Source organism: Styela clava, chromosome 15 (genome assembly GCF_964204865.1).
Source record: "Styela clava chromosome 15, kaStyClav1.hap1.2, whole genome shotgun sequence".
NCBI classification, from domain to species: Eukaryota; Metazoa; Chordata; class Ascidiacea; order Stolidobranchia; family Styelidae; genus Styela; species Styela clava.
Genome location: NC_135264.1, coordinates 5,189,677 through 5,199,492, shown reverse-complemented (window position 1 = coordinate 5,199,492; position 9,816 = coordinate 5,189,677). Strand labels below are relative to the sequence as shown.

Sequence of the window (9,816 nt, the reverse complement as noted above, 5' to 3'; positions counted from 1 at the left end):
AGCTAGGTTACTTACTTCTAAATAAACATATAAGTTGATCACACTCTCGTTGGTTATACGCTCTTTCAATTTAGGAATTTATGAGATTGCTTTTAGCAAGTTATATCATTTATAAATGCTATTTTCCCTTGCAGTCTAATACCTCCATCTGACATAATAAAGTATTTGCGCGAGACAGACCCTCGTCTCTATACAAACATTGTCTTCAATCTATTAAAGCCTTTCCATTGTCAACAATGTTTCTTTGTTTTTGCTGACAATTTCACCATCTACACAAAGGGATTTAAGTGTATAGAGTATAAACCATTTCTTATCCTTAATCTATCGGAACGTAGGGGAATACCGAATGAACAATATATTCCTATAACAATTCTTAAGAGTGCTTATGTCGGTTGCGCGACCACATCCTCAAAATAAAATTACTATACTCGGCCTTTTATAGGATAACTTTATTTTGTATTTGAATAAGTTGACATACCTGAATTAGGAATATCTATACTAAAAAATAACTTTCCCATAATTTTTGTGATAATATCATTTTCAATTACTTTACATATATAATTTCGATTATTGAACAAGAAATGTTCATATGCATCGTTTTGTTAAATTCTCGTTGTGGTTATTTTTGTTGCAGACGGAAGAAGTCGCTAGAAACCTATTGCTTAATTTTTTTTAAATTTCCCTTTGGCCTTGCGGAAACCGATTGTTCATCAAAAATTTTGCAGTTTTAAATTGATTGGAACAGTTTTTTTTATTCTGTATTGCTTGCACTCATGAAACACCGGTACTGATTTGCGACATTCAAATCAACCGGACATTTAACAGTATTTGTAAAACGGTAAATTCAACTACTGCATTTGTAGTTTGACCGTAAATATATACTACTACGGTTTGACAGCTGTCGTAATGTTATACGTTTAATTAGAAAGCTTCTAGAATCAATAACTGAACTTCAGTATTGAGTTTTGAGTATGAAGTCATAATTTTTAACGGATGAATCAAATTCTATCTTTCCGATTTCCAGATTCTGATATTTCGAAAAAAGTATGTGCAACAAGATGGCGCACAACCTGAATCCTAACCTGGTACACATACTATGTTCAGGATGTGCGCCATCTTTGTTCACATACTTCTTCATGATCAATTCGACACAGCCAGCTTTTAATGAGAAATGGCGACTCTTTTGCAGGTGACAAGCTCCTTATAATTGGGCAGAATCACCAAATTCACAAGTTCAGAGACCACAGTTCAGAAAAGTTTTGCTTGCCTACATATAAGTCCTTCCCACCGAGTTGGAAAATTGCTTTTTTAATACCAGTAGGTTTTTAAACTTTGCTTATTGTGAAGTGAAACTGGCGCCACTTCGTGGCACGCAAGAATTTTCGGCTACAAGTAGGTAATATTCATTAACCCGTGCTCAATCCTTTTTCGGTCGTTGCGGTTTTGTTGAAAAAATCTGGGACCTAACGTTACTATTACTCTCTAATGGACGAGATATCATAATGTAACAAACGAGAATATCGGTCGGAGACCGAAGACTTATCGATCGAAAGTTAGGGAATCCCCAAAACAGAAACTGCGGATTCGATTTATTCGCTCTTACTTCATAGCGAAACCGTGTGTCCCAGCACGAATTAATTGATAACTCGCTAATTATACGACATAATTCATCCAAAATCAATGGGCTTCTGATATGATGGATGCACATGCAAAATTTTGAGCTGATTCAACCTCGCTTTCGTGAGATCGCGTGTATCTAACAGACAAACAAACAGATACCTATCAACACACTTACCGATCAAGATCGATAAGTAACAATTTTAATATCAAATACATACATACATCGTACATACATACATGTTATTTTGGATTAGTAATTTGAAAAATGAGATAAATTTATCGAGAATTAACTTGTTATCGTTCTTTGTCACCTATCGCATGCATTTCTGTATGCGTGAATAAATGTTTTAAAATTACATGGCGTGCCGCATAAAAAACTTTCGCGGGCCGTACGTTGTGCAGCTACGTCTTAGATAAATAGGATCCGAAGTTAACTATACAAATTATTTTTATGTTCTTGCATAGAAACAGATGGGTTGGTGCTCCCTCGATTTGTTCCTATAGCATAACCGAGTATATATACTGTTCGCCCGAAACTAAAATTTTTGTATGGTATTCCATATAGGTAATAGGTGCAGGCATTTCTCTCGCCTTTTTTCTGCGAATAAAGTATTATGACGTCACGTATGTTCATCAACTGACATTTATAATCGCTCATTATTTATTGTTTACGGCTGGCGGCACCAAGCACCGCCGTATTTATATTACGTCCGGCTTAATTACACCTTGCTGATAATGAATTAATTTGCACATGCAAGAAATGAAATATTCGGAGAAAGCAGAGAAAATTTGCCAGAACTACGTATTATTTTATATATTTATGCTGGAAAAATATTTATCCCAATTTGCCGCTAATGTGCAAGAAATTGACGAAGTGTTGAATTTTATCATTTTGAAGGGGTTATATTAAGCAAATTCTGAAATTTGCGAAATAGGTTTTCTGCTACAATGTATGTTTCCTTGGCGGAGAAATTGAGCAATAACAATAAAAATCAATATGAATATACTGTACAGAAATATATAAATGCGGACAAGCCACGAATCATTCAGACGTATACTCATTGTTTTGAGACAGTGAACGCATAATAACTTTATCTTACAATAAGCGAAACACAAACAAGTACTTTTACTTAAAAGTATCGCCTTGCGATACCGACGTTCGTAATTAATTCGCGGAACTGGTGATTAAACATAATAATAAACGGCGAAGTATACCAGCAAGCACAGCCGGATTCTTTGAAAGATAACAGCACTCCTTTAACCCATCCTCCCGTTTCGACGTATACAAAAAGAACCTATTAAAACTTGATGTATCATTTTGTTCACCTTTATTATACGTCTAACCATAATGGAAAGTTTGTCGCAGCGGTCTAAAATTGAAAGTAGTAAAATCCCGGCTGTCCGCGAAACGGTAGAATTTAGAATAGAGTCATTGGGTCTGAATCTCACATATTTAGTTGACACGGGATTCAAAAACAATTCAAGCAAGGGCTGTCAGGGAATCCTATAGATCTTGACTTGATAACTAAAAACGAATCTAAACATCCCCCATTAAAACCATGAACAATATACGCTAACACAGTGGTTCCCAACCGGTGGGAAATTTCCCACTAGTGGGAAATTTGGGGGTTCCTGGTGAGAAATAGAATGCTCCTCTAAAAATATACGCACAATAACACAATTATTATATATTACACAATGAAAATCACAATATAAGCCATGAAGCGGAAAAAGATTCCCATTCAATTAATTGAAACTTTGGTAAACTATCACGGTGTTGGCCATGTTATTCTGATCGTGCTCATGTAACTAATTTTGATCTTTGGTCGACCGATAACAACCTCACAGATATGTCTCGAACGAGTACCAAGGCTCTGATTGTTACGCAAAAAGATTTTCGTTGAAGAGCCGCTAAGGGGCACAGTCTATTTTCAAATGTCTCGGAGATATTGGGTAGGCATACGCTCTGATGAACAAATGTCTGGTCCGTCCCGTCATTGTGGTCAACTTTTATTAAAGATAATGGCTAATGTCTAAATAAAGTACGATCATATTTATCTCGGCTACTATTCACGTTTTTGAAGAAAAATTTCGAGCAATTGACGCAATGCGTTGTTTGCACTAAGACCATCTCCAATGGTTCTATGAAGCCCCATCAAATGAAGCAACATATTTCCAATGTCCATTTCTTTATCAGTTTGCAAAAAAAAAACGAAAAATAAAAGCAATATGATATTCGACAACATGGGGCAATTTCAGACAAGTTTAAAGTGACTGCGTCTTATGCAGTTGTCCTAGGAATAGCAAGGACTAAAAAGTCCCATAACATCGGTGAGACATTGATGAAACTTTGTCTGGTGGAGTGTTCTGATATTTTGCTGAGTGAGTCAGCGACGTCAAAGATGAACGGGTCAAAATAGATTCAGACATCCGGTCTATCATATAAAAAAAGCAAAACTGATATTGACGGCACAATGTAAACTTTGATGCGTCCTTTGTAATCGTATGTGTTGAATTGTTCTATTCGGTGAATAACACTTTTTTTACACGGATCGTCACTATCTTTGGATGCTAGAGGGCGAAATGAATGTTTCATCGGGGTTTTAACTTTTACACCAATTGTGCAAGCTTTTATTACTGGAAGTCTTACCCATTATTATTGATGAAAAACTTATTCTTTTTAAGGGAGTCAATATTTAGTGGGAAATAGTAACTCAGCCTAAATCGGAAGTGGGAAATTAAGATAAAAAGGTTGGGAACCCCTGCGCTAACGTGACGTGATCTGGTACGCTCGAACGTCGTATTCTATCTACCTACTTATCTCCTAAAACGCAACATTTTCTGGACTTGACGAAGAGAACGAACTTTATTCAAGTAAGTAAGGCCTTTTAACACTATTACATATATTCTTCACAAATTCGCTATTGTTTAGAAAATTTTAACGAATAATTTGATGATTTATCATCCACGACCAAAAAATTTAAACACATAACACCAATATAAAATTTTCTGTTACATTTTTTATTCATTTATCGAATGTAAGTTTTCTGACCTGGCCAAGAGACTTTAAATGTCGCAATTTAGTGACGTCATAAACAGAATATTAATTAATAAAATCTAGAACCAGTTTTAATAACATTCACCACATAAAAGCGCTATATGAAAAAAATAACACAGTAAACCTTAGAGTCCATTCCTTCTCAGTCAAGTATGTGCCAACTTTTAATATAATTTAAGCTAAATAATGTACCGCATTAAACATGTGCCAAGCGGGAAAGCATTCTTGCTGAAATCCACTTTTACAATTCATGCTTACGAATTGAAATCAGTCATAGAGCAGAACATATATATTATAGTTTTTAAATTCCCTCTCAGATTTACTATGTTTTGAAATAATCGAACAATCCACAATGTTAGTCTATTTCAGTAGAAACGTCAAAACTTTTCATGTCTCTCCTACAGGTTGACTATTTTGTCGGGGTCTTCGTCTGGACATGTGTGTATTCCTGATAACATTCACAACCACACGGGCGCTGTAAAAAAAAATTTAAAGTTTTCACAAGGCGATTACATAAGTGACGTCATAAAGTTGACGATTACAATCTAAGAATAAATAATTATGAGTAACAATAAAAAAATCGTTATTTATTACGACATCGTCATCAATTTATTACTGCCCGGGTGAGTCGACGGCCCTGCACAATCTGCGCTATTACGACTTCTCTATATTATACGAATTATGCATTTATTGTGAAAAACACAAACATTAAAAGCACATTATTATCACACAATGGGTAACAATAATACACTTACTTTAACTCTAGCTTTTGATGAATATAATTTTCCACCATAGACGTAACACGTATCTACGACTGATTCACAAATCTTTGTGCGACATCTACATGAAGAAGCGTAAGAAGGATCGAAGTAGCTTCCTGCAGTCGTCCCACAAGGATGTCCGTCGCGGCCTCTGAAAACGAATTTGTATTCATTATAGCATGTGTATATGTATCAACCATTTGTGTTGTTTGAAAGCAAAACTATCATAATAGAAAGCTTACCTCCTGGCCTCTAATTTAGCATTGCGTCAACTACTCCACCACTACAAAATGACACAGTAATGCTGGAAACTTTCTATATTTTTGTTGTAATCAAACAATTATGCTACAAAGATTCGTCAGATGGGTCACGGCGATATTGTAACTTATGCTCTTTACCTATGCTTGATTTAGCGCCGCACTAATCTAATGTGTTCGTTCTAAAACAGATTATTCTAAAATCCATTTTTTCTAATCGGTATAGTGACTGGGCTAGCAGAATGCGCCAAAGCAAATATATTATAAACGAGTATTTTTCATTGCTACCGTAAAGAAAGTTACGGGATAAAATAGGACAGAAAAATGGACCAGTTACAAAATATATTACAGTACAATTATTTTTTCTATATAATTTAGGTACTTACTCGCATTGCTCTCCTCTAAGATAAATAGGATGAGAGAGTTTCACGTTGCTGTGTTGAGTGTTCGATCCAACACTTATGGTCACTTGACAAATGTCCGTTTTGGTTTTGCATAGATCTTCAATTTGACCGTATGGCAGAGACGACAGACATTTGCGTAATAAATGCGCAGAACTGTTGGGAAAGTGGTTTTGATTTGATAAAACATTTTTGTGAATACTATTGTAGATAAATAGCACGAAGTGTTTTTTAAACTTCAAAGTTATCAATTGTTAAGTATATTGTTATAATTAAATAATTATGCTTCTATCCAACTGTTTTTTGAAATAAAAGTTCCAAAAGCATTACCCAAAAAATGAGACTTTATACAAAATGAGACTTACTTTGGATCAGTTCTGCATTCTTGAAGCCCAAGCTGAATAAAAAAAGATAATATGAAGAAAATGATTACGTTATCACTTTAAATATTTTCGGTTTAATACAAGCAAAAATTTTTGATCGCCTTTTTAATATTGAGGAAGTAACGATTGTTCAAGTGATTCCATTTTACAAATTTTTAGATATCGATCTATATTTTGTGTAGAAGTCAGTAGATATTGATAAAGTATTCCACTTTAAATGTGTGTTTGTACGTTCAAATTTTGGTATTGTATGGTATTGGTGTCGTGTTTGCTATTCATATATAAGAACAAACGAAGTGTAATCGATTAAAATTAGTTTAAGCGTTAGAAATTTAATCTACCCACCGAAACGTGTTTTTGGCAGCTATTTCCGTAGTGTGAACTTCCTCCGTGATTATACGCGTGACTCCCGGAATGGGTTGTTCCGGGAGAAGATCCGTATTGACCACCATTGTATGTCGTTACACTCGAACTGTACATATGACCTCCAACAGTCCCCGATTGACTACCACTGTATGTTGTTCCACCCGAAATGTGCATATGACCTCCAACAGTCCCCGATTGACCATCACTGTATGCCGTTCCACTCGAACCGTGTACATGCCTGTGTTGGGCTACGTGTGGTTCCACCACACTACCATCTGCATTGTGATTATGACTTTCGACGCCATTTGTTGCCTGGCCGCCAATGTGTGCATGTTGCTCCACAATCGTTCGAACAACTGAATTGTGGGTGTGATAATTTATTTGTCCTGACGATAGTGATGTTATACTCCCGTCATTGTTATGGATATGCTGAGAAACACCAGAATTCCCGAAAACTCTACCGTCTGTTCCATGGGTATGTATGCCGTTAGACGCTACTTGCCTTTGATGAGTGTGAGGAGGAACGTTATATCCGCTACTGATATCCCCAGAAACTCCATGTGTATGTGGTGACTCATTTCCAATTGCATTTCCTTGAGAATTGTGAACGTGGGATCCAACTGGTCTTTGCCGAGGAGGGATATTGCTTGTTTGGGTATGGGTATGATCCGGGACGTTTCCGGAAGAGACTCTGCCACCTGGAGAGAAATGAAAATGAGGGATTTGATTTCCAATCACACGTCCATCTGGTGCGTGCTGGTGTGTTTCTAATTGCAGCTGAGGTCTTCTTGTTTGAGTGTGAGTGTGAGGCTGGACACCGTAAGATCGATCGGGAAGACCACTAACGGGATCGTGCCTATGGTTGGTTGCACTATTTTGAGGTTCAACATATCCGTTCGGACCGTGGGAATGCAAACCTATACCGGCCGGAGACTGTCGGTGAGAATGTGCTGGAACGTCTCCAATAATAGCTCCATTACTTGTGTGCATGTGAGGTTTGACATAGCCAATAGGATTTCTTACATCTCCGCCCTGTCCATGATTGTGTTGGTTTATTTGAGGCCGTGTGTATGTTGTCGTGCCAGAATTTGGAGGAGAGTGCACATGGTATCCAGCATTTCCAGACATTGTGTTTCCTGGCCCGTGGCTATGTGGTGGTAAGCCGCCATGACTGTGAACCGCTCGATTAGGAGGTGGTCTTCGACCTCCAACATTTCTATTGCTCGGTCGTTTTCCTAATATAGAGAAAAGTGCCAATGTCTGTAAAAGCTTGTTTTTTTTGCCGCTACTAGATCCTTTACCTCCAGGTTCTCCATCCTTTCCCGGAATTCCGGGAGCTCCCGGTGGACCTGGATTTCCTGTATCTCCTTTAGGCCCAGGTCCTCCTGACGAGCCATCATTACCGTCACTTCCTGGGGAGCCTGAGTCTCCTTTACTTCCTGAATCTCCCTTGTCGCCTTTCACTCCTCCCGGGTTACCAGGTTCTCCTTTATCTCCCTGGTCGCCTTTGTCTCCGGGAGGACCATTATCTCCAGTATCGCCCTTGATTCCGGGAGGACCATCTCCTCCAGTATCGCCCTTGCTTCCGGGAGGACCATCTCCTCCAGTATCGCCCTTGCTTCCAGTATCTCCAGTATCGCCCTTGCTTCCAGGATTTCCAGGATCCCCCTTGCTTACAGTATCTCCAGGATCACCCTTGCTTCCAGTATCGCCCTTGATTCCAGGATCTCCAGGATCGCCCTTGCTTCCTGGGGGACCATCATCTCCAGGGTTGCCTTTGCTCCCGGGAGGACCAGGATCGCCTTTGTTTTTGTCTTTATTTTTGTCTTTATCTTTGTTCTTGTCCTTGTCTTTGTTCTTGTCTTTGTCCTTGTTTTTGTCTTTGTTTTTGTCTTTGTCCTTGTTCTTGTCCTTGTCTTTGTTTTTGTCCTTGTCTTTGTTCTTGTCTTTGTCCTTGTTTTTGTCTTTATCCTTGTTTTTGTCTTTGTCCTTGTTCTTGTCCTTGTCTTTGTTTTTGTCCTTGTCTTTGTTCTTGTCCTTGTCTTTATTTTTGTCCTTGTCCTTGTTCTTGTCCTTGTCTTTGTTTTTGTCCTTGTCTTTGTTTTTGTCCTTGTCTTTGTTCTTGTCCTTGTCTTTATTTTTGTCTTTGTCCTTGTTCTTGTCCTTGTCTTTGTTCTTGTCCTTGTCTTTATTTTTGTCCTTGTCCTTGTTCTTGTCCTTGTCTTTGTTTTTGTCCTTGTCTTTGTTTTTGTCCTTGTCTTTATTTTTGTCCTTGTCTTTGTTTTTGTCTTTATCCTTGTTTTTATCTTTGTCCTTGTTTTTGTTCTTATCGTAGTTTGTTAATAAATCATTAAATTCATCATTATCACCATTGGCACTTAATGAATCCGATAATTCAAATGGGTTATATGCTGACACAACTGTTACAACAGAATATGCGACAAGAAATGCAAGTGCTAACTTCATCTTGCCGAAATCGGCTGGTCAAGACCAGCGACTAACAACAGAATGCAGAATTACGAGAACATCGTGGCATTATATAACAAGAGTCCGTTCATGATACGTAATATTTTCACGATCTCTATCGATTAACTTTCTTTTTTTTCATCTCTTTTTTCTCAACTCCATTTCAACGAAAAAAATTGAACTCATTATTTCCGTGCAAATTTATAGACTAACGATTTGTTGGCCAAAATAACTATAACTATAAAATACTACTGGATACTGCTGATTTTCTCATGAATAGCAATTATTAAAATCGCACTGTGCCCTCGGCATTTAAAATCAACTAATAATATGACTTAACAATAAACAGAACGCGGTCTCAAGAATGGATAAGCGAAAAAATAATCCGGTTCCCGATACGGAGTTGCATTACCTTAAAGTTAAACAATAATTAGTGCGCTGTTGTATTAGAACACATAATGAATGTATCTTGTAACTTGAGAAAACTAACTCTGATATTTTACT

At 37.3% G+C, this 9,816-nt stretch overlaps 1 protein-coding gene across 1 annotated transcript; it reads right to left on the bottom strand.

The window, feature by feature from the left end:
- Positions 1-4,467: 4,467 nt before the first annotated feature.
- Positions 4,468-9,363, bottom strand: LOC120334228 (uncharacterized). The gene is made up of 5 exons (XM_039401696.2): positions 6,826-9,363; positions 6,463-6,494; positions 6,083-6,253; positions 5,434-5,590; positions 4,468-5,153 (listed from the first exon to the last, which is right to left on the bottom strand). The coding sequence occupies exons 1-5, from the start codon at positions 9,310-9,312 to the stop codon at positions 5,088-5,090; spliced, it is 2,913 nt and encodes a 970-aa protein (XP_039257630.2). The 5' UTR covers positions 9,313-9,363; the 3' UTR covers positions 4,468-5,087.
- Between the last annotated feature and the right edge of the window lie 453 nt (positions 9,364-9,816).

Excerpts from the sequence above, each read along its gene's own strand:
- LOC120334228 (XM_039401696.2), bottom strand. The coding sequence starts at position 9,312 with ATGAAGTTAGCACTTGCATTTCTTGTCGCATATTCTGTTGTAACAGTT. Across the intron at positions 6,254-6,462 it reads GAATGCAGAACTGATCCAAA|TTCTGCGCATTTATTACGCA; the intron begins GTAAGTCTCATT and ends CTTTCCCAACAG. Across the intron at positions 5,591-6,082 it reads CTTAGAGGAGAGCAATGCGA|AGGCCGCGACGGACATCCTT; the intron begins GTAAGTACCTAA and ends ATTCGTTTTCAG.